At 40.3% G+C, this 25365-nt stretch overlaps 1 protein-coding gene across 1 annotated transcript in view; it reads right to left on the bottom strand.

Moving 5' to 3' along the window:
• SERGEF (secretion regulating guanine nucleotide exchange factor) overlaps positions 1 to 24707 on the bottom strand; it is a gene marked incomplete at both ends in the record, with an annotated part of 30479 nt that extends 5772 nt beyond the window's left edge. Inside the window, 7 exons of the mRNA XM_010159683.1 lie at positions 16361 to 16519; positions 19826 to 19888; positions 20204 to 20317; positions 21236 to 21296; positions 23292 to 23386; positions 23726 to 23881; positions 24569 to 24707. Of these exons, the coding sequence (XP_010157985.1) occupies positions 16361 to 16519; positions 19826 to 19888; positions 20204 to 20317; positions 21236 to 21296; positions 23292 to 23386; positions 23726 to 23881; positions 24569 to 24707 (787 nt within the window). The remainder of the gene's footprint in view (positions 1 to 16360; positions 16520 to 19825; positions 19889 to 20203; positions 20318 to 21235; positions 21297 to 23291; positions 23387 to 23725; positions 23882 to 24568) is intronic.
• Between the last annotated feature and the right edge of the window lie 658 nt (positions 24708 to 25365).

Genomic DNA, 25365 nt, shown 5'->3' with positions numbered 1-25365 from the left:
ACAGCTGTATGAGTCATACACTTCACTGACATTCTATATTTATATCCCCATGCCCTTCTGCACTGTTATATGCTTTCTTCCATACAGGACTCCCTAACCTGGAATTTCCCACCTTCTGCAGTTCAGCATCTCTTCCTCTAACATTCCCCAGAAAACTGAATAGATATTCTTTCTAATCACTCATTCAATTCTTTCTGGACACCATTTTGAAGAAGCAACACAAGGCATATGCTTTTATTTGTTCACAATTATTTTCTTGCATCTTATTTCCCACTCTTTGTAAGTGGACTGCTCAGGCATTTATCCCCTTCCAGGCGAGGTCCAGGTCTTGATTCATTAGACTTAACACAGTAGAGTGCTACAGAAAAACTCTACAGAAATTAAAAATTACAGCATACCCATCTTTTCTGTAGCATTTTATGAAAAGCATTACCTATAGCTCCAATCTTGCAAACATTTGTGAACTGATGAATTCTGAGAACGCAAGTAATCCTGCTACTCTCATATCCCATTGCCATCTGAGCCTATCCAAGAAGGAACAAGCATCTGTCCACAAGAGATAAACAAGGCAAAGGTAATTAAGTTCCCAGTGCTAATGTTTACCTTGTCAAAAGACTCAGGGGTATGCTGTGGAAAGACAGACACAGCAACATCACAAGAAATGCTCTGGGATGGCAATCTGAAGAATAACTGGGCTTTTTTGCTGTTGCCCACAAGATGCATTCCCAAGAACAAATATTCACTGGGACCATTTGCACAGAGGTTTCCCTTGATAACAAGCCTTGGACATGCATGATTCCAAAGAGTAAGAATCATGATACCTAGAAAGAAATAGAAAGCATTATAAAAATAGAGCATTAGAGGACCAATCCTGGGACTTGCTAAGCAGCTTTAACTTTCTCAGCAGCTCCAGAAGCAGCTGAGCTCTACTCCCAGTGGAGTTGAACCCTGTGTGCTGTTCTTAAGCAACGAAGTGCAAAAACAGAAGTTTCACTAAACCAACGATGGCACCCCCAGAGGCTCCCAGGAGATCACCCCACTTGTCAGAGTCAGAACCATCAGAACAGCAACTACAGTTGGCTATGACAGAGTGGGCTGCTCACCTCAAATAACGAGCAGCTGTAACCGCAGCATTCTCACTGAGGAACAAAACTGTCTAAGAGGATGAGAAGGAAATTCATGCCCTTTGAAGTCAAGAGATGAATAATGAGCAAAGAGGTGATGTATTCTCTCTGGAATATTATCCCCATTTTCCCCTACATCCAAAAGAGACTGAGTTGAAGAGTATGGAGGCAGGGGGGGGGGAAATCACAACCTCAACTATGTATGGGCAAGATGCTTAACATCAAGGAGACTGAAGGGAGAGAGGGGACAAAGGTGTAAATAGTTGCATAATGGTGAAAGTATCTAAATGCTATTTATACCCTGAAAAAATTCCATCACCTATGAGAGCACACTATTCAGCTAGCAGAGTCCCCTTTGACTCCTGCCTTCTTGTTCCAGCTCAGAACTCGAACCCAACAGAATTCACATATGGAGACTGACTGTGAGATGGTTTTAGCATTTCATTGCTACAGGACACAGAGCATGAGGAAGAAGCTTTGATCTGGAAGTACACAAATTTAGAAACATTTCTGAACGTTACTACTTATGTAAATTAAATGCAAGACCCTCCTGTAAAGAAATCTGAAATTCACTGTGAAGAGAGAATTATAATAGTGAGATTTACTTCTGATGTTTACCAAATGAAGCAATAGCTGTCCACAACCGCCTCTGTATAGCTACGACATCTGTATTTACTTGCACTGCCAGCATTTCTGTGTTTAAGGATTATCTATGTATGTACATGAACAGGGTTGTAATGGAAGTATTGATGTGCTACTCTGCCTGGTAATAACAAGGGCTCAGGCTTGAAAATGAGAGGGAAAAAATAAGAAAACTTTTCTCCTCAGGAGTAAGAAGGGAACAACAATGAAGACAAGAACAAAAAGCTCCTAGGTCTTCATGGCCACCTTTTCCCTGACATTAAACAGGATGTTGATGGAAGCAGCAGTACCCTCCCATTCACGCTTCACAGAATGCAATGACATAGGACAATGTGTAAAGATACCACGAGTTTTCTCCTGCTCTAAATCAGATGGCCAGGTGGGGAAGACTCACTGCTTTGCTCTGAATTGAAAAGCTTAAAAATGAGACACTCAATTTTTCATATCAAGTTTGTGTCCACAGAGGATCAGTTCACTACAGGGACTTGAATCCCAAGTGCATGGGGCGACCTCATTTTCACGAGCACTGCTCCAACACAGCTCTGGTGGATTAGAGGAACTTTAAATAACTACCCTAGATTTTGAAATTGCAAACATCAGCAGTTTCTTACATTTCAACTATCAGCTTCTGCCTGTGTGCATGCCCACAGTGGTTTGGCATTGTTTGGTTGGGATTTTTAACCTCTAACCAAGTGCACAAGCAAGAGGAGACAAGTGCAAAAGGATTTAACACCATCCTTTTCACTGTGTGACTTGTCAGGATGATTCTTCAAACCAGACGAACTTCTAGAAATCCAGTCTACAACCCTTATATTGTTCCCATAGCCTGACCCTTTCTTCTGGCAGTTTTACTGTCCATTTTCTTTTAAATGGGCTGTGTCGGCTGTGTCACTAGCAAGAAAGAAAACATTGGTGTACAGGCAAATTCCCACAAAACAACTATCAGCTGTTTTAAGGTGCAAAACTCAAGATGAGAAATGCCAAACTGACTTTCAGTTTGCTTACTATTTCAGAGTGGAAGGACAAGTAGAAAGACAGACTCCTAATGGAGTTTCTGTATATATATTTTGGGCAGCTTTGTAAAGGTAAGGTTTTAGAAATTCTAGAAAAGTAAGATTTCCTGTATTTATGATAAAAATATCTTAGCAAAACTGAAAAAGTACTGTCCCTGAATAGATCTTCGTCTTCACGATGTTTTGTACATTTTTTTTTTTTTTTTAATTAAATGACACTGAGTACAAGCAGAAATGAGTTACCTAAGGAAACCCCACTCCTCCCAGGGTTTCTACTCTCCATGAATGAGAGTCAAATACCTTCTCATTGTCCAGGTCTCTGTCCCAGAAAAGGAAACCTGTAACTATTGTGATTATTTTATTCTTATTATACACTGTCTTCCTCACAATACTGGGCCGAAAAAGCAGACCTGAACCAAACAAGTTCTTAAATTCAGCAGAACATCCCCAAACCCTAAAGTGCATCCTAAGGGGCACAGATAAATGCAATTCCCCTCCATCTGCAGCTCTCAATCGCAGTTTGGGATCCACACAGAATATATCTACATGCACTGAGAGACGCTATGTGCACTAAAGTTCACATAGGAACCACAAAAAACAGGGGGAGTTGAACCTGGGTATCTACCATGCCACAAACTAGGCTTGAAATAGCCCCTTCTCCTCCTATACAGAAGAGGACTTAAAAAAAACCCAGAGTGCAAAAACTTTTACAGGCTCCCCTTCAAGATTTTCCTTGGGATAGGGATGATTTGTTTGTTCTTCAGTGCCACTGAGACTGAGCCTCACTTACCAACAAGAGCCTGCTGCACAGCCACTGGAGGCCAGTTCTGGGTCATGCCACTGAGCAGGCACATCCAGTGCCTACTGACAGCTGGTCCTGTTGACTGGACTCCCTCAAGTTTGTTGGTTTGGCCCTCTTTAGCTTTTGGTTGCAAGTTTCTCAAGCTGGCAGGTTAATCTTGCTATGTGGTGCTAGTGCCCTCAGTCTGTGCTTCCATGCATAGAATTATAAAGAAAAACAAGTATCCAAAATACACTGCCAAAATGAAAGCTGGTCTGGAGATCAACACCAACATAATTCAAAGTAAACAAAACCCGGTATTCATTCCTACTATAAACTAGGAATTAATCATAAACTTTAAAATTCAATTATATTTTTCATAGGCTGTGTTACAAACAACCTTAATTTTTTATTCAAGGAAATCAAGACACAAAGCAGCATAGAAAAGAAAATAAGAAAATTGATTTTGCCTAAGACACAACAAATGGTAAAGGATGTAAGTTGCTAACCACACTTGAGTATGTACCAGACCCAAGCACTAAAACATAGACATCAGTCATGGAATTTTCAGAGCACTCAGAAATCCAGCTAAGGCAGCCGAGTCCTTACAAATACACAAAAATTAAGACCCTCCATACTAGGGAAAAAGCCATTGCACATACTTGGCTAAGACAAAGATACAACTTTATGTTACAATAGCACAGTCATTCCCAGCACCCAAACACGGACAATGTAACAAGTACTGAAAATTTTCATCACAGACTTGTTAGATTGTTTTATGGCTCCTCACAACTGGAATAATTTAAAGAATAAAAGCCACCAGTCAAGCTACAAAATAAAATACGTGGATACACTCTCCTGGCAGGTATCATTATATTACCCAAGTATCGATTAAGGGGAAAAAGTCCTCCTACAAGACTACGAATCTGGTACTCAGAATTCACAATCGTTGATATCTCTCTTGTATCCTATAGTTTCTTACCTCGAATTCACTATTTGAAAAGTACCTGACATCAACTGTCAAAAGAACAAGCCAGATGATAGGCTGGGAGGGGGTGGGGTGGGTGTCCTGTTATTTTTTTGTTTCTTAAGAAAATAAATCCTCAAAGGTAGTGTTTTTCAGAAGCACTCAACTGCCACTAAGCTCTTAAAAAGCACATTATCTATGTTCAAATAATAAGATTCATTAGTGAGCATTAAGCCTGCATAATTAATTACTAAACAGGAAATGTCATTTAAAGGTTACGAAAACAAGTATTTAAGAGTCTTAAAATGCTTCTAAGGTTAAATGAGATCTCTAGGTCAGTGCAATTACAGGCACAGATCATGTACACACAGGCAGCTTCTTTCAAAAGTTGAGCCTAGTAGTGCTTAGCGTTAAATGATGTTATTTGAAAATGCAATAGCCATTTCTCTCGTACATGTGTCCGAAGACCAACAAAACTAAGAGGGCAGAGTAAATATACATCGTCTTTGGCAACCAGCTACCATACAGATTAGTTCAGCTATTTTGTAACAATCGGTTTCAGCTTCCAGCTTTTTATTCTAGCAAAGTGAGGACAAAGCACGTTTACCTTAGTAAATATTCAAACTGTTTGTCTGAGACTATCTGATATCCACTTTGCATAACTGCAAGACTTCTGCAATGCAAATTCTCACAATTTGTCTCTTTCACATCAGTTCTTTATATGACTAAAAGTGCTCTGAGTTGCCAAAATTTCAATCAATCCCATCATCATTCCACTACATGTCATGTGATGCGATAACATTCACCACTCAAAAGTTGTCATTTTCTTACCCACCCCCCATCTTGCAACCAGAAGGAGTCGTAGGGAGGAACCCCCTAACCCAATCTTCGATTCCACGCTATTTGTTGGATAACAAAAGCCCAATAAAGAAGCATCACTGTGAATGGCTGCTGAGACCCACAACACGAAGTCAAGAAGTTGAATTAAAATCTGGGAGGAAGAAAGGAGCTGAGTTAAATTATACAGTCTGTGGCCCACAGTGTCAGAACAGCACCCAACAATGGCCTTGCAAGTTACATATTTCACATTTGGATCTTTCTCTAGTAATCCGTATGAATGTGGAACTCGCAGGCAGCTTACCACAGAACTAACAGAGCAGTGATTTTTCCCTTGCCTTTACCTTTGCTTCTTTTCAGCTTCAAATAGGTGAATTGGCAGACACGTTAGTCCAACACGATTTCAAATAGGTGAATTGGCAGACACGACTGAAGCAATTTCAGTAAGATCCAGGAGAAGTGGATTAACACAAAAACCAGAAATAGTTTCACAAAAGAGCAGGTGGCTCAGACAGTGCCAACAGTTCGAGGTACAAGTACACAGAAAAACCAGAAAGACCAGGACATGTACGGTCAAATTCTTCCTCTTCAAAGGAAATTTGTATCATCTTTGTACTCCGGTTACACAACAGTTGTGAAAGGGGAGGTGTTTCCAAGAGAATTATCATCACTGCAATTTGCTTTAAGGGAAAAAGAATGAAAAAGTAAAACCCCAAGAAATAGCTCATAGCCAACAAGATGCTCCTCTCAGACCCCAAGACTACAACTCTTGCGAATTACCTCTAGTGGTATAGTACACTGAAAACAGAACAAATGACGCATTTACGTTTCCTGTATACAGGCACCATAAGAAAGTATTATTTCATAACACAAAAGAAAGCTACCACTGCTGAGGGTGCAGGTGAAAGCCTTGCATCAGAAAGAGAACCCAGATGTGGCCCACACATCATAACCAGGAAGAGATCTTTTGTTTTCTGACAGGAATGGTAGGAAATACAGACAACAAAAGCCACTGTCACACAAGTAATTACCCATCTGTGATCAGCTAAGCCTGTCTTCAAGTGGCTAGGGATCAAGGGTTTCCCTTTTAGCTTTTACATTCTTTGAAAAATTCAACTTCATCTACAGTTCTCAGCCTGCTCTTGATACCCTTCACTGCTTAGTGCCATCTGCGTGTTGTCAATGAGGTCCCATTAGAACTTTCTTCCCTACGATCCTCCACATAATGGCTAATGTATCTGACCTTGTTTATTACGTTTGCTAAATATATGGCTAGCCCTAAACTGCAGGAATCCAACCACGGAAACCAAAGCAAACAAACAAGAAAAGGGGAAAAAAATAGAAAGAGTAACGAATCCCTTATCTCACACACTAATGACCCAAACAAAATCTATACCACATCCGCATTTATAGGTTCATTTTTCAGAAAGCTTTTTAAAGATCAAAGTTTCTTCAAGTTAGGGCAGACATTTACATTACTCAAGTCCACAATAGTCACTATTTCCAACAGCAAAAGGGAGGATATGGCACAATAAAAGGAGAGAAATTCAATAATATAGTCACTCTTCCCACACATGTGGTCTATGTTAGAAGAGCCCCAGAATGTGATGTTGAATGACGACTGAGTCATTCTCCAAACTCCTCCAGTCATGCAGTACTCATTAAAATTCACCCGGACAGGCCTAAGTGAGCATGAAAGGAAGCCATGGCCAGGAAAACCTGGAGAGACCAGCTTTATGCACTGTATATTGTCCGTCTTCTGTGGGAGAATCGTTCTATAGGCTGCCACACAGAAGATGAGTAGAAAAGATCTGCAAAATTTGTCGTAGCTGTTTTCCTCCAGTTTTACAATTCTTGCTAAAATCTGTCAGCATTTATCACGAGCTAAATTTAACAAAAATCCATGTAAATCCTACTCTCCATAGACCATCTGAATCTCCATTTGCCAATATACTCTATGTATAGCTTACAAAGGGAATTTCAAATAAATACTGAGATAAGTTTCTTTAATATTAATGCCAATCACTGATGTTTCCATTTTACAATGAATAGCTTCAATCAAAATTAGTTCAGCATCCTCCCGACACCTCTCCCTTCACACGTAAAAATTAAATATGGCATGGCATGCATAACTGTTTACTGACCCAGTGAAAGTTGCTAAGAACAAGGAGAGGTAAAAGAGGGACAGTGACCAAAGAAACAAACACAATTACTCAAAAGGTGGTTTTAGCAAGCTTCTGTGAAAAAAAATCTTTGCATATGAACAACTCTGAACATTCAATACTAACCTTTCAGAATGTACCCTCAGTTCTCACTGAACCTAGCCTCCTCCTCAGCAACAAAATCATAGGAGTTTCTTCGATACTTTCACCACTGTCATGCAAAAGCAACTCCCAGCCAGAAGCGGAAGAAATCGGAGCGTAGAATCAAACACTCACTCTCTAACTTTGTAAGTTTAAAAATAAAGCCAGAGAATTATGCCAGCCAACGAAGCCAAAGAAAATGCCAACCCCTTCTAGCTGTTTACAGCTATCTAGAACTCAAATCCATACAATTTTGAAAATAAAATCCAAGATGCTTTAATGTTCAGTGAGCTAAAATTCATTAACTTGGTAACACAAGCTGATACAGTAAAGCCAGAAAAAAACAAGAGACTGTATAAGCCAGAGCCAACCCACAGGTTGTGTTTATTCAGCTCTTGTTAAAAGAAGAACAAAATATAGAAGAAACATGTTTGTATTGTAAGACACAAGAGGGACTGACACACAGAGTAGGATGCCACAGAAGGCTCCCGTTGTGCTGGTGAGCCATAGCTGCTGGAGACAAAATCTGCTGTGCCTCAGAGCACACACAGAAGATCCACCACTTACCAAGATCTATCTTCTGGCAGAAAATCTTCCCTCAGATTCAGTGGCAAATTGGCAGTTAAAAGAACAGGCTTCTATAATGGCCCTGGCAAGATTCCGCCACCCTCTATACTCCCCAAAGACAAGGTGGTGTAGGATTCGACTGCTTAATTCTCATTTGCAGAAACCTTCCACAAATACTGTCTGTAAATTTAAGTTCCTTGCTGGTTGAGGAAAGAATTCCCATCAAAACCCTGGGAACAGATAACGTGATAAACTTCATAAGTTGCTGAGGAATAGGGCTCTTCAGGTCACTGGACTGTTGAGGTTTTTTTTTTTTCCTCTCCAGCATATTCTACTTCAGTTAATTCTTGATTTAGTCTACCAGACTGACCATCTCCTTGATCCCATGAATAAGATAATGACCAAAACAAAGAGATCTACTCACATGAAAACACACTAAACTTCAACCTCCATAGCACAAAGATTGCACTGACATCTTCCCCAGGCCTGGATACTTGCTCAACCTCAGCCTCAACTGCCAAGGCAGAGGAAAGCACAGCATATTCTACCAGGCCCCTCAATTAAAATAAAGATGTTTAATCCAGCCATAAGATCACAGAGGAGACAAAGGATCTTACTGTACCTTGCTGAAGGCAAGAACATTAAACTTTACTAAATACCGGGGAAAAGAGGGTGTTGCACCTCAACTCCAGACCTGCACATTTCCAAAGTTAATCTTTGCAGGAGTCTTCCACTGAAAGTCTCTTCCTGAAGACTGTCAGAAACTGGCCTCACAAAAAACTCTCAGAGTTGGGGCCACAGGGATACAGACTGGGCCATGCTTAAACAAAAAGTAGGAAAAGTGATGCCAGGAATAGGAAAACAGAGCTTCTTGAAGTCACTCATGCTTTTAGTTCTTCGCCATTTTTCCCAATCACCTATAAAAACTGATGCCATGGAATTTCCTTAACTTGGGGGGGGGGGGGGGGGGCGGGAAATCAAGGTGTGTTACATCAGCAAAGAGGATTCAAAACAATTGTTGCTGGAGGCAAAGCAGACTTTATGACCAAATTGCTTAACAAAAATCCGTTCTCCACAATGATGTATTCACAGAATAATAAATTGCCACATGTTTCAAGAATACTTCACAGTTTATACACACGTATTTTGCAGAGCTTAAGTACTTACCTATGTCTCTCCAAGGGAGAAACAAAATAAATCCAATTCAGAATGTGAACTCAAGACATGTAATATTAAACTATGTTAAATACCTTGAACTGACTTAAACACCACTTCCACACCTGTAAAATCTAGATGTATCCATACAATGTCACGTCAGTGCTCATATTCACTTTACATATGTGCTCTCCCAGACACCTTTCAATTCTCAGAGCATCCACAGGCTGTAAACTTGCTACAAATTTCACCTCAAATGCTGGGAAGAGCTAGCACATTCCCTGTCCCCCAGCAGGCTGCCAGCCAGATACAGACTTCCCAAGTAACATACTACACAGTTACTTGGGAACCATCAACCCCTACTTCATTGGCTTGTATAAACTTTGCTTAAATATAATTATGATGAAAGTTGAAACAAAACAATACAGAAAATAAGGCAGTTTCCATACACATCTAGAATCTTTAATCCTGCTATTGGACACTTAATTTCACACAGATCCCATGTTAATTTCTCCAAAGCTTTAGTTTCTGAATTTTCATTCCCAAGCTCGTGCATTTCTTTCTCTCCACCTTCCACGCTCTGGTCTTTATAACCAAACACAAGGCCTTCAAGATAGGCCCTGAAATATTAAAATTTGCCAGCTAAAGCCAGATGCAGCTAAAGTCTTTTTTTTAATGCAACCATGAAGTTCCACTATTCGTCAGATTGTGAGATGTATATGTTGTAAACCAACCATATCACCAGTGTAAATTCAAAGTGATGACAAGTGAAAACACACACAACACATGCACTAAAAACCTAGTTCATTATCTACTTATTCTCTCTCAAGCTTCACAGTCTTCAGGGGCCAAAGTTATATTCTACTCATTCTAACTTGAGCAATTTTGATACTTAATAGACCTTCCCACTTGGGTCCTGTAAGCGCTCTTAAAAAGCCTTAGAATAAATATATAAAGTGCCACAAAAGCTTATCTTTGGCATTTTCCTGTTAGGTTCCATTCATGATCTCAATTCAGCCTTCACCTTGTCTCTCTTGGTCACTTCGCCTTTTTTTCTTTTTTCCTCTTAAGCTGGAGTTTCAGCATTGGAACAAACTTCCAACAGCAGAGGCAAATCTTCCACTCTCACAGTATTCCAGAAGAGCTGCCAGAACTGCCTGGACCCTAGTCAAAAGAACACCAGCCCACTCATTACAGTCTAAGTGCCAGCCAGGCACCTGCAGTGGCTCCAGTAGCACTCTCCTTCATTCATTGGATCTGCAACCCAGCATCTTTCAAAACAAGAATAAAAAAACCCTTCCATCAGGTGAATGTCTTCCAGAGGTTACGTTTCCGTCAAGCAAAAATTACTGGGCTAACACTGGGGCATACAGGTGGAATTCAACAGCGTACTTTGGAATAACTTATGATCTTCCCTGGGGTAGCTCCTACTTTAAAATCTATGCATATTCAACTGACGTTGCTTTCTTTTATAGTACACGACAATGACAGCATCTATGATGACAGCAAGGAACGTAACAGGAAGGCTCTGAAGCATAAGCACCCATTACCTCATGACATCAACCTACAGCATTTTAAGGAGGAGGCAAGAACAACCATGCACCACAAAACCACAGAACCAAGACCACAGAAAAGCAAGTGCATTTAGCAGATTTCAGTTAGTTTACTTAGCCCAAGGAAGATGGACAGAGGCTTTTCTCTCTTAAATACTCATTTTGCACATTCTGCTTCAAGAAGGTTTGGGGGTTCCTATGAATTCACAGTTTTGATTTAGCTAATTTCTAGTATTCTACCTGTTTTCCCAAAACCCAGCATCCTACCAAATGAAATACAGCGACCTCGCATTAAAAAGAACATAAGAGGCTCCACTTTGAAATTGTTTTGACTGTCAGCTATAGTGGTTAAAAAGAGGAAAGGAGAGTCCCCATAAGATACCTTTGTGGGAGCTGCTGAAAAACTGAAGGCAAGGAAAGCATGCTTTCTGGCGTGAGGAAGGCTGCTGAGTCTTGACTGAAAAGCGCACTGGAAAGGACCTCTAGTGCCAGAACTGCACTGCTCGGTGCCAGGCAGCAGCGTCCTGCCACTTCACCATCCATCACACCACTTCCCAGCAAAGCCCCACAGTTTCACCTAGCGACGGGCATCAGAGAAAGCACATACTGCAATTGCAGCAGTAAACCTCCTTTTCAGGGCAGCTGATTAGAAATATTCCCTCAGTCTGTTCTCAGACTTTGGAGGGACACGTTTTCATTTGCTTCAGAAAAACAGGAGATGGATTCTTGTGTACCGTGTAGGTCAGTAACACGTCAGAGCATTTCAGAGTGGTTTTACATGGCCTGAATGGCATGACTTAAAGGGACCTCCAAAGACTGACAAATTCAGATGAAAATTTGGAATGAGGATTCAGAGTATTACTCAGACTATGTCAATGCATTTTGTTCTTCCAAGACTTTTTAGCTGTAGGCAGTTTCGCACAGGCAGCAGAAATATAATTTAACTGCATTTTTAAGGCAGCTCCTTCTGGGTGAGAGAGTTTGGAATTCTTGATCTGAGCTCAAACAAGGCATAATTTCATGTGACAGTACATGAAAAATATGTTAGTGTATGTATTCAGGAGAATACTTAGATAATAAGACAGGCCAGATTAAGAAAGCTTATTTATTAGGCATCCCAGTTAAAAAAGAAAATAACTTGTTTTAAATTGAAGTTGATGATTCACCCCTAAGTCTTTTAAAGTCTTCTCTTGCTATATTTAGGTTTGCCTTCAAGTCAGATCAGTTCTATCCTTTCTCAAAGTAGCCTAATTTACATCTTCAGCATTACAGGCCACAACTTAGATCTCTTCTAAATGATCTCAGCAATAACCTCTCTTTCTTTACCCCCAAAGCGTTTGTATCAACTTGAGAAGGGCCACAAATTAAAGTTGACATTGTTAAGCAGAGCAATGCAAGACAGCTGCTCATTATTATTCAAAAATAGTATCACCTATACTGCAGTGGTGCTCCTTGTGCCATTAAGCAGAGTGCTGGAAAGGAAGCAAGCCATTTCACAGAGCAGTTGCCTGAAGAGAATGATACTTGCACTTGGGTCTGAGGCCAGAAGGATGCATCTGCTCTGTCCTTCACTTAGAGCAATAACAGTACTGCCCTGTCAGAACTGAAAAGCATCCCTGAAAGTCACTTGATAGAAGCATTCACACAGAAAATGACTAAACCAAAGACACTAACAAGTTCATATCTTATCAGAGACCTGACCAAAAAGCAACCAGGGTCTCTCAACCTCAACCTTTTTGGACCAAGCATCATCAACTACGACCATCACTAGTAGCAGAATAATATCTAATTTCGAAGGTGTACGAGTGCTGCTGCAAAGTCTAATTGTCTCCCTGCTGTAGGAATCAGTAATCAAGGCAAAAAAAGCAGCAGTTTTCTGTCTTGAAGAATTTCATAAATTATTGTACAGTAACATTGTGTACCACAGAAATTGTCCAAAAGACACCTCTAGGATTAAAAAGAATAAAGAATTGAAGCTCATGAGGATCAGGTAAGGGTGAGGATGAAAGACAATACCCTATGAAGACATTTCTCAATGTTCTTAAGCAATTCATCTTTTGGGAATTAAAATCTTGAATCTGAACTGCTTTATGATAGAAGCAACAACAAATAAAGAGAGACCTGACCAAACTCTAAAGAGAAATGACAGGAAACAGGACCTTCAACACACTGGCTGAATGAGGTAGAATATAACATTTGAAGAGAGATGCAGATAAAAAAATTATTTCAGAAGCAATTAAAATCACTTCTAAGGACAGAGTGGGGAAGAAATGAAACACACAGATGTATATTTTTCTTTAGGTTACAATGCAAAATTTTGCCAATAGTATGAAGGAAAAACAAAGCAAGACTTTTAAAACAAGCTAGTTTACACACAAGGGAAAGCATAATATAGAAGAAAAAAATTCATGCTGTGTTCCTTCTTTTCTGATAACAAAGTTGGTAACTTGCTTGGACTCTCTTTAAAAGTGTCAAACCCCTGCATCCATGAAACTTCCCACTATTCCTCCAGATAGTTGCTTTCAACACCACCATTGCCTCATTTACTTCTCAGTGCTCCATTAGTTCTGCAGTCAAGCACTGCTCATCTGGCAGATAAAGATCACAGTGTCATTTTGAAACTGCAGAATTTGTGAATTTATGCGTGAACAGTGTCCAGCTTTTATCCACCCAGTTTCTTCCTGTGTCTTTCCAATGAGAAGTTTTAATTTACTGTCAAGACAGCTGTAATAATGAATGTTTTATTATTACTACTACTCTGACCAGGATTAATGTTCGGGGAAAAAAAATCCAAACACAATTTTAAGTATTTGTAATGGCCTCTTAAAATTCAACTACTTTCTGTGGAAAACACAACACTAGAACAGATATAGTAACACAAATGTTAAACTAGTGAATTTTGCATCATGGTGAGACGACTACTTAGAAAAAACTTACCCATTCTTTCATGCAGCAAAATCTCTGTACACTGCAATGTCTTTCCAAAGTGCATTCCTACTTTCCACAATGAAAGGAGAGGCATCACACTACAATATTCCCTCCTTCCGTTTTCCCATGTCCAAAAATAATTTTATTTTACTTCCTTTCCACTTATTGTGGAAATCTCCAGAGGAAAGTGAGCAGGAATTGTTTATATCAACAGCCTCTAAAGTGGAGTGCATACAGCCCAGGGGGTCCACAAGGCAATCCACTGGAGGGCAGGAAGAAAGTAATTTTTGATGTACTACTTTATTTATTACAAAATTCTTAATGGTTTTAATTTAGTTAATAAAATAATATTTTAAGTAGTCTTTATTTCATCTTTATCTCATCCTTTTTTAAATTTCTATTGTGCATGTTCCATAGTCTGCATAATTTATTACAGTAGTACATGTCTGTAATTTATAAGTAAGTATATATGTATTGGGGGTGCAAGCTCAAAAAGGAAGTTTTACTCCATAGGGGTGCACAATTATCAATTTTGGAGACCACTGGTTTATGCGACTTCAGAACCAGACAAATGAAGCAGCATTTCCTCTTTTTCTAGAAGGAGGTAAAAATAATGGAGGAAGAACTGCATGCAGGGAAAAGTTTAAGTTGGCTGCATTTTTCAGTTACTTATCTGCAAGTTAAATCACCGGCAGCAAGTGATTTTTCAGAAATAGTTAAGTGCTTAGCTCACACTATGTCTAGTAGTTGAGCAACCCTTGAAAATCCCATGAGAGACTGACTGGTATCTAGAGGCTGCCAAAGGCCATTCAAAATCTTATTCTGGATAATTTAGGTTCAGGTCCATTGACTTTTGAAGAGATTTAAAATTCTAAATACATAAAACTCAGTTTCAGCAATAACTTATGCCACTGCATCACTTGGCCAGCTTTCCAATGCAGATGTAAGAAGTCAGCCTATTTGTATTTAAATTCCTTTCAGACATTCAGAAAAAAAAATCCCTACTAGTCACTTGACATTTTTTTTTCCTCTTCTTAAAATTCACTTACTAAAATATTCACTTCATTCCTGTAATGGCCACGGATAAGTAAGTATCAGCTGAGCAGAATATTAGTTACTAAAACTTTGGGGAAGATTTACTTAGTGGGTATGCATTGTTAAGGAATAGTGAAGCAAGGCAAACCATGTTGACAAGACCCTCTTTTCAAAAATCAGGTCATCCTGATTAAGGTCTTTTTTCTACCATTTCTGTTCCAGTGAGAATGACACTAAGCACTTTATTCAAGAATTAATCATTTTGAGATAAATTCCTTTATCCCACCTGAAAGTTTCCAAGCAGCAGGTAGCATTGTTTACAGCTCTGAAATTTTCCATATAACGTCCTCTAAAAATCAGAGTTGAAGCACGTCTTTAAAAACAGCCAAGAGAGCAGCTAGGGTAATGCAGGTTTTTTACATGGCATTTCTCTCACGTACTTTGATGTCAAACATCGAATGCTATGAAACAGAACACTTAACCAATTTGTTTTTCTAGTCATGCATCACATCCCTCCAAACTCCGGCACCAGGAGTTCACAGTACACACTAATTAAAACAGACAGTTTTCTCACAGAGCGAGGGACATTACTGCGTGACCGTTTCAGGATTTACGGCACCAATTTCATAGAACACTTAAGCACACGCTGACCTTTGGGCATGCAAGAACTCCATTTAAATAAAACCACCCACGCTGAAGGCTAAGCTCTCCTTGAGCCACTACCCACAATTACAGAACCCAGTAAATAATAACAAGAGATCTGGGGCCCCTTCTGCAGTTTTCCTAACAAAGAGGTGGTATCCTCACAGACCAATAGGCTCTGCAGTCTCCAATGTGACTCTAGGAAAAATACTTTCATCAGCTTCTCATGTTCTTGGCTATGCCTGTTCTTAAGTTCTTGAGCTAACACTACATAACCTGGGAATGGTATGTATCTATGCCCCCACACCTTTCGGACAGACACGTGCTCAGGACTATCTTCCCTCCTCCCTAATTCCTGTGCCTTGAATGACAGTTTTCTTCCTGTCAAATACAGTCACACATCTTGGAAGCTGCAGCCATATATTCCTGCCTCTCTATTTTCTGAAGCAAGTCTTCCACCAAATTCTTTTCTCCCCAAAGACATCATAACTCACCCAGCAGAATGGTCTGTAGAAGCTCAAATGTATCCTAGCATACTGGTACCCTGATGAGGCAGAGGCTGCATCCCTCTAGTGCATACATGCAGGTCCTATTGCATTTATGAAAACACCAGGCCCTCCGATCTTTAAGCACTATAATACTACAGGGACAGAAGCCAAAGGATGTCTGTCCTCCTCATCTTCAAGAGGCAACCACTGCTCAGGTGAAACCACAAAACTCTGCATCCAACCAGTATCTCTGAGAAAGAACACTGCATGCAATAAAAACAATTTACTGTTTTGGTGCTATGTTACTGCTCTTTAGATACCCTACCTGTTTGTGCCACCAAGTGGGTCCAGCCACTCCAGACTGCTCCAATCTTCTCGTGCAAGAAAAACTGAGTCTCAATCTTCTTGGGCTTAGCAAGAAAGATCTCTTTGCTCACTAGCTGCCCGTGTTTGTTGCTGCCCCAGACATAGAGGTGTCCTCCATCTACAGTCGACAAAGAGGTAAAATTTGTTGAGAGTGATATACATCAAACACCACCAGATGCAGGTTCCTCAGTTCAGTGATGCTGAAGAAAGAACAATGGTTCATTCACGTTTTCACTTTTTCCTACCATTCTTTACCACATGTGTGCACGCCGTAACTAGGATACCAGAAATATCTGTAAGGGCCTTAACACAGCCTGTTTTCCAAGGGCTGCACTGACTTGTGAAACAACCAGAGGTCTCAGGTCAAACTGCCTAGATCTCATTTCCACTGTGAGCCTCTCAAAGAGGACAAAGATGTTTACAGCAAAGGCTAATTTTTATTAGAAAACTAACCACAATTGTCAACTTCTCTGAAGAGAGAACGAAAAAAAAAAAATCAAAGCATCTTGGGGACACTCACTGAGCAGCCCCTCTCAGTTCCTGCAGGCTAGCTTTTACCTCTACCCCAAAGTTTTGATTCAGTCCAGTAAACAACTTCCTGAATCACAGCAAATAAGTTACTCCCCTCCAGTACCTGGGACTCTTCAAAGCCTGGCTGGCTGCACCTGCTCTGCATTAGTCCCCCAGCCTCTCTGCAAGAGCTACAGGCTCCTAGCTCTGCTCAGAACTCTCCCACCTTCTTTAGCTTCAGCAAATCCCCAAAGCTGGGACAGTCTGATGCTCCTTGCCTCACACTGCACAGTCACTTCCTAAAGGAATTGGACACACAGCTGTGAACATACAACTAAAGCAGGTACCACCAATCACAACGCAAAAAGTAAGATATCATGCCTCAGAACAATGCTGGACAACTAGTGAGAGACTTCTGTAAGTAATAACTTGTCTTCCCCCACCTCCTAGAATAAGCATTTGTGCAACGCGCACTCCAGGATTCCACCCACAGGGATAACTGTATTTACAGAAACATCCACTTTGCTTCGTGCATTTTACTGGTGTGAGTTGGAGTTGCTGACAGCCTAATGACCAATTGACGGTAACAATATGACTGTTCAGATATTACATATCATTAGTTCAATCTTTTCAGCACAAAATCATTCCGCTCAGGTTCTAGGCCTCCACGTTAAAAAAATACAATCCACAAGAAACACTTAACAGAACATGAGCTCTATCAGCCCTCCTGAAGTCCTTTGCCACCCTGTACAAGATGCAAGCATAAGAAATAAGTCTTGTACACATGAAGTACATGATCATTGGCCTCGAAACACCGGAAGCCATTAACATTTGCAACATGAAAGTGCTGGGAGCACACGTCCACAAGACAAGGCATCTGGAAGTCTCAGGTCAGCACTGAACTCTTTACAAGCAGCATGACCCAAGTAAATCTTTCAGAGGGGAAGAAAAAAAATAAAGCAGGACTTAGGCTACAATATATTTCATTATCTCAGTTTGGTAAAAGTAATAGAAAGTATGATCCAGGAAAACTCCCTATAGCACTGCTGGTGAGATACAAGAGAGAAGAGGGGGGTGGGAAAAGAAGTCAGTAGTTGTCATTACACATTACTGACAGTCATCTGCAGGACTTCCCACATGCCTCAATAAAACACCACAACTGAAATGAAAAGGAAAAACAAATCAGGCAATTGTTTCATTCGAATATTCCACTAAACTGATAAATTCCTTCCCAGAGTGACGTACGCACGCCTCACGGAGAGAGAAAGAAAAAAAAAACGGTGATGGTAACAGCTTGTTTCAACAAAAAATCATGGCCATTCATGTTTCACAACTAACATGCACTGCCTCTGTCACCTTTCTTTCTTCAGAAGGTGCGTTTCCTTTATCCTGGGGAACGTCACTTGTTCAACCCTCATCTCGTTTCTTGAGTAGGTTTTAACAAAAACTTAGACTTAGCACCATATCCCCACCACTGAAGCTTTCAGACCCATTTGGATACAGGTAGGCTACGATCCTTTCTTTAAAGGAACTGCCATTCATGTTTGCAACAACCCCATCTGTGCCAAAAACCTGCCTGATTGCAGGTGTTTGGTATCCAACCAGCAGGCGGCTCATGAAACAGAGCCAAAGAAAATTGCATCACAGCGTGAGAGATTCCTGGAAAAAAATCCCCAGTCAAATACTACACCCTACAGTAGTATCTTTACTATATCAAGTATCTTTATTTTAAGTAATAACAAGTATCTTGCAGAATGAAGGGCAGCAACAGCATAACGTTATTAAAATCTTTGGCGTTTAGTTAGCATTGGTCCCCCTGCTGTCAAATAGACTACTCTCTTAAATAAAAAGCAAAAGCTTGAAAGAATAATCTCTTCACTCTCTAAACAGAGTGCTAATTAGCTAAAGTAGAATCATTTGTCCTTACAGTTATTCTTCACTAATAGAATATAAACTTCACACATAAACTTTGCATCAATAGAATTCAACAGAATTTACATTGTGTAACATCTCCCCACACAACTAAATCTCTGTAGACCTGCATAAGCAAATACTCCAGTGCTCCATCTAATGATGACAGAGGTACCAGATGGCTGCATATTTGCTAAGAACTTGTTCCTATAAAGTTTGGCAGACTTATCATCATAAGGTTCAATACATTTCTTTTCCCACACTCCAAAACTGTAAGATTACAGCATGAAAAGCTATTCTGTTTCCCCTTCTCTCAGTCTACCAAACAAACCCAACCTGTATTAGAATTTTACTGCTGGATACTTAATACCCCAGCATGGGAGCACTGCCTAAAGGTCAAAGAACAAGTGGTAGATGTTTTGGAAGTGCCCAAATGATGAAATTAACTTACTACTGTTTTAAATAAGCACTATGCTCTTACATTACCTCACACAGATCTGCACACTGTTGTATTAGAGCCACCAAAGATCGCTTCAGACCATCTCACGTCCCTGCACAGTGCAGCCTCGTGCGGAGGCATCAGCTCACACAGCAGAAGCGGGATAGTCACAGCCATCTTTCTTGGGACAACCCCCTAACATAGCCTTTCTGGTTCCAGCATTCAGCCATTCAGAGTTACCCAATGCAGCATAAAGCTGCAGCTCCAGGGACCTACCCAACCATGTCCTTTCACAAGAGTTTCTAACCATTAAGAGCCAGACCCTCACTTACTCATAAGGGCTAAGTCACACCTGATCCCAAGAAAAAAACCACACAGAATTCAGACAATCCAAAACATGAATCCAGCTCTTTGAATCCAAAGCTGCTACAAAATAATTAGCCAGCACTAACTAACAAAGCCAGATCAATTTTTACCAGTCTAACCAAAATTGACAAACATTTTGAAAGCACAAAAACTTTCACAGGCAAGACAAGGACTTTCACTTCTATACCCAAGGCCTACCTGTGAGTGACACTGAATGATAGGAGCTTGCAGCAACCCTCTTCACCTTTACGTCTTCCAGACCTAGAGAAAAGTTAGTGTCATAAAATTTGGACAGCAGATATCATTTCATGCATAAACATAAAATAGAGCTGTATCAAGTGTAGCAGGTTGATGATTAATTTTATAAACAAAAGCCTGTGCTTTGGGCCACAGACAATGCAAGACTCACAATCATTTCCCCCACAGATTATGGCCTCGTACACCCATTCTACCCTTCAGCTACTCCACTACGTGGTTACAACACCAAGTGGTTTTATAATAAAAGGATGCTACATGTTACTCAATTTATACTTCTGCTCTATCCACCTTTACAAAGGAATCAGATTCTTGGATTACCTGTTACCTCACAAGGCTCCTTTGCTGTCAAGAACAGGGGGAGGGTCTTTCCTTGGACTGCACGCCTTGCCCGTGATGCCATGCCAGTTCCCCACTGAAACACCAAACCGCTCTCTTTCCAGAGTAAACACAGATAGAAGAGATTAAACACATCAACCAACAAAATCACTTATCCCATTAATTAGTTTTAAAGGTATATTCACTTCATTTTAAAGTGCAGTTTGAATCAGTGTAAAGACCTTTATGCCAAAAACATACTTCATAAACATACGAATAACCCTGGTGAAGTAATCAAGCAACAAACAGTTGTAGTCCCACTTATGCAGGTAAGAAAACTAAGAAGATATTCAGCAGCCCATCTCTGCACTCTGAGACCTACATCATTCCTTTGAAAATGATGATCTCTGAGGATTACATCACCATTGTTGAGGATTCAGTAACAAAAGTTCCACAGTTGTAGCGCCTCAGGAACGGACACAATTTATTTCTTACTATAAGTTCATTGTACTTTTTCTGCTCCTTCCTTCACTTCATGCTAATTTGTTTGGGCAGTCCAGGACACTGAGGGAGTAAAGTCATAGAATCATAGAATGGTTTGGGTTGGAAGGGACCTTAAAGATCATCTAGTTCCAACCCCCCTGCCATGGGCAGGAACACCTTCCACTAGACCGGGTTGCTCAATGCCAAAATAGAATCACAGCATGTCACTTGTCCTCAGGACCTTTCAGAGACTTGACCTAGCCCTGAATTCAAACGTCCACTGAGCACAGAGCTCAGGGAAGCTTAATTCCCAGTATTCATACAGGCACCAGAGTTCCCACTCTTCTTCCAAGCATCTCCTTTGCATCTTCAGCTAGACTACACTACCTGTAACCCATACTACAGTTCACATAAAATGAAACCAAAATAAAAGAGTATGTGTAGTTTGTTGATCCTCAGTTGTAAAAAAAGCTAAACTGAATTTCATCCCTGATCCATTAAAGCTCTATTTCCTTTGTTACTGAACTGACATATCAATGATGACATATTTACCTGTAGCAGCAAGGGCATGTCTCAGTCCTGCAGCAACATCCACCACCTTCTCTTTGAGAGACTATGCAAGTAAAAGAAAAATATATTTTAGTTACTTTTTGCATTTAGTGCCTCTAAAAGCAAAATATGCCAAACACAGAAGTGGAATGCTATGAAAATAGTTCTCACAGTTCCAGCCTGCATGTCACAATGCATATCAACGTTTTGTATCACAAAGGAAGTAAATTTTGGCCAACAAGAATTAATCAAGCAAAGCAACTGGATGTACAGTCTTGTGGCAATAAATAAAAAGCCACAGTCAATATCCCCCCATGAAAAAAGAAATCTTCGTGGTGATAGATATGCTTATTTCTTAAAATTAACTCAGTGCTCCTCAAGAATTACACCAAAAGCTCAGCAAATACCAGTGACAAGCAGCAATAAATGCCATCAAGTTGTTCAGTATTATCAAGCCCTCTGATCACAAACAGTACAGTTGACAGCACCACCTACACCACTGAAGGCTGCCCAAGGTGATCGTGCAAAAGAAGACTATACCAAGTCACACACACGTAAAATAACTGACTTCAGTTTGCACAAGGTACTTCAATTCTGGCACTTCCCCACTTCTGAGTACTCTGCAAATCTATTATTCTTCTCACAGACCTAACACTATTTAAAATAGATGGCATCAAGCCCAAGCATTTAACAGGATACAAACCAAAAGACAAAATATTCCAGATAAATGAATGGTCCACTTTGTCAAAGAGGACACAGATTCAGATTAGCACTGCCAACACTACCATTTTCAAGGCATCATACCAGAATGATGCTCCCCGGAAATGTTAAGGATACAGAAACATAAGGTGAGTTAACCCTATTCAATAGGGGTTACCTAGGGGATCAGTTGTCCTTCCTCTCCTACATTAAAAAAGGCAAAGGAATATCTGGCAGGAGCCACGAGGATAAACTTCTTGTCTGAGAATCTTTTCTACTCTGAAGTTATTGCTTTCATTAGACATGTGGATGGAAAAGAGTTTCCTTAGTGTTCTCCAAATAAGAAACTACAGTGTAAATTAGGCAATAATTAGAATTCCTGTGAGAAAATTATTTAAACTGTTAGGCTTACAGCCAACAAGAAGAAAGCTTTTCTGATGCTACAGCTGTCTCAGTACCTTTTACTTAAAACATTTTAAAGCAATTAATTTGGGGCTATATTCTGAGCTCCCTACTCACACTCAGCAGTGCCTCACCTACAAATATCACCACAGACCTCCACATGACTCACAGGAACAACATGAGGTGTGCTGTCAGAGTCCAGCCTTCAGCACTGAAGATGCTCGACAACAGAGACATTGTTACCTAACTTGCCTTCCTATCTCCCTGGAAGTTGATACTGTTTGGTAAATGCTGGAGGTTAGATACGAAGCAAGTCAACGTACTCATCAGTTCCCTTACATGCAAAGGTAAAATTCATTTTAACCTCAGAAGCAACAAAATTAAAGTTTATTCTCTCAGGTCTAGTTTTCCTGCAGCTACATACTTTCTCACACTACTATTATTTTGGGGGTGACAAAACTTACTTTTATATGTTTTTACAGCCAAGAAATAATACCACAGTCCTTATCGGGTGGGCGGGGGGTGGAAGAAACTCTGACAGTTAAAAATACACTTTAAAAAGCACCATGTACTTACAAACAGAACTGCTGCACAAGAAGCACAAGAGCAACAGATCAAAATAATTGGCAGAGCTGACTGTGTTGAACCCCATTATGGATTTTGTTTTTTTCTGGGGTGGATTACTGTTGAGTCATTTTGTTTTGCTTTGAGCTGTTAAGCAAAAGTCTCCAACAAAGTACAGTGAAGGCACATACCCTTCATGTAGCAAAACATATCTAGTATCTTACACACTTGAGGCAAAACTTCAGCTGGAGTAAATCCACACAATTTCACTACCTTTAGTAGCACTTTACATCATTTCTGGCTTAAAGTCCACTGAGGTCAAATGACCTTTATAAGTCACTGTAAGCAATACAAAGTACAGCGCTCTGAAGTACAATTACTTTGAAATCTTTACCTCAATCTTTTGTGGAATCAAGCACGGACCTGATATTTGAGGAACTCCTAATTGTCCGAAAGAGTTAGACCCACAGGACAGAACTAGGCCAGAACCTGCAAAATGAGGTGTTAGAGCCCAATCAGTAAATCTGTGAGCAGAAGCAATGCCCTGTAACATTCTAACAAGCAAAGCATCACAGCCGAGTAGCTCAAGAAAGGACCTGACAACCCACTGCAGAGCTACCGAGGCCATCGGCTTCCAGTCTTACACATCCTCAGCAGTAAAGGTCTGAAGTTCACTGGGATACAGTGCACATGGAGCAATTTAGTTCTCAAGGCAAGTAGCCTTAAACTCGTGAGTGCCCATGTGTCGCACACACAGTAGCAGTGTGGAACTCTCAGTGTGTTCTCTGTATCACTCTATTTGTCCAGATCTTACAGAGACATATTTACCTACTAATATGATTGTAAAATCCCAGCCGCAGGCAACTTGTTTTACGCAAAAGCCAGACAGGGCTGTGCACAAAGTAAAATGCAGTACATCCTCTGTGTGATTCAATCCCAACTGCCCCTCTTTGTTATGGCCACATACAAAGAGTTCTCCCATGCCTGGAAGAAAAAACAAAGAGTAAATCAGTTATACTTCACAGACTGAAAAGATAAGTGTACATACCATGAGATCTTGTAACAAACATGCCATTTTAGGCACTGCAATCAAGCAAAAAGAAGAAGAAACAGTTATTTCTGATGCACCAGAAACACCTCAGAAAAAGCACAGTTAGAGAGTCAAGGGAAACAATCCATATGGTAAGACAGGCACCTCTCACTAAGATCTGTGATGAAGTTTTTCATCATGTTCACACCTGCATGTATCCCTCCTTTCCCAGAATTAGCTATGGCATACAGCAGAACCTTTTAAAGCCCAGATGTTATCTTCTGCTCCTTACCTTCAAACTTCAAGATTAAATAACCTCCCACTTGACTTCTCCCTTCCAGCCCCACATCCTCTATACAGAAAAATTGGCTGCTTTGTACAAAAAACTGTGAGATTAAACAGGTGAAGAAACAGTCGTCACATAACCAGAAAGCAACCAGAGAAGATAAACAAAAGTGGCATTTTCCCAACTCTCCCAAAATATTGAGTTATTTGGCATGGGAGAAACATGTTTTGCAGCTAAGAACTGGTACTTGCTCAGAAACAGAAGCCACAGATAGGTGGCAGCACCAAATCAACAGGGAAACAGAAAAAAAACGTGTTTAGAAGTCACACACTCCTTGCAAGTGCAATGTTTTTACCAGTGATAACTGCAGAATGTCCCCCTCCTCCAGTAATGCTTTTAATGTCTTGACATTTGCAGGAAACATGTTTCAGTGCCTGAGGCACCAGCACATCCTCTTTATGACCAAGACCAAGTTGTCCATAGCTGTTTGCACCCTTCAAATACACACGGGGGGGGAGGGGGGGAGAGAAAAAAAAAAAAAAAGACACATTACTTCAAAGAACTTAACAAAGAGAGATACACATCTGCTCTGAGGAGCAAAGAAGCTTATCAAGGACATGTCACTGCTTAACCTGCCAGTATTTGCTCCTGAAATCCCCCAAAATAGCAATCTTCATTCTTAACCGCTGTCATACACAACCCCCAGAATCACTATCAGGACTGAATTTGCTCATTAAGGTTGCCCATGCAACCCCAGTATCTTAAGAAACATACTGCAATGTATCCTGGTAAGACTTTAACTGCAGGCTAATAGTTACTAAAGGGGGAAAGGATGATTACAACCTGTTTAATATTAATGCTAATGATTCCCACTCATCACTAAGATCTTATTCATGCCAATGCTTTCTGGCAGTCCACCTCCAAAACAAGATCAGAAAGACACGCTATCTTATTATGGTACCTAAACAAGTAAAGCAGAAACATCCCTCACTAACTTAAGTCTTTTCATTTAAAGGGTCCAAAATGAAAATATAAGTTTATAACAACTATAACTGATGTAAGTACAAAGTTATAGCCACTAAATCAATCATGGAAAGCAACCACTGACAACACAGTAACGCATGAGGGAATCTTATCCAGTTTAAGGTCTAT

This window comes from Eurypyga helias, unplaced genomic scaffold (genome assembly GCF_000690775.1).
Source record: "Eurypyga helias isolate BGI_N326 unplaced genomic scaffold, ASM69077v1 scaffold12169, whole genome shotgun sequence".
NCBI classification, from domain to species: domain Eukaryota; kingdom Metazoa; phylum Chordata; class Aves; order Eurypygiformes; family Eurypygidae; genus Eurypyga; species Eurypyga helias.
Note: the sequence above shows the minus strand (reverse complement) of the source record. Positions and strands in the feature narration are given on the sequence as shown.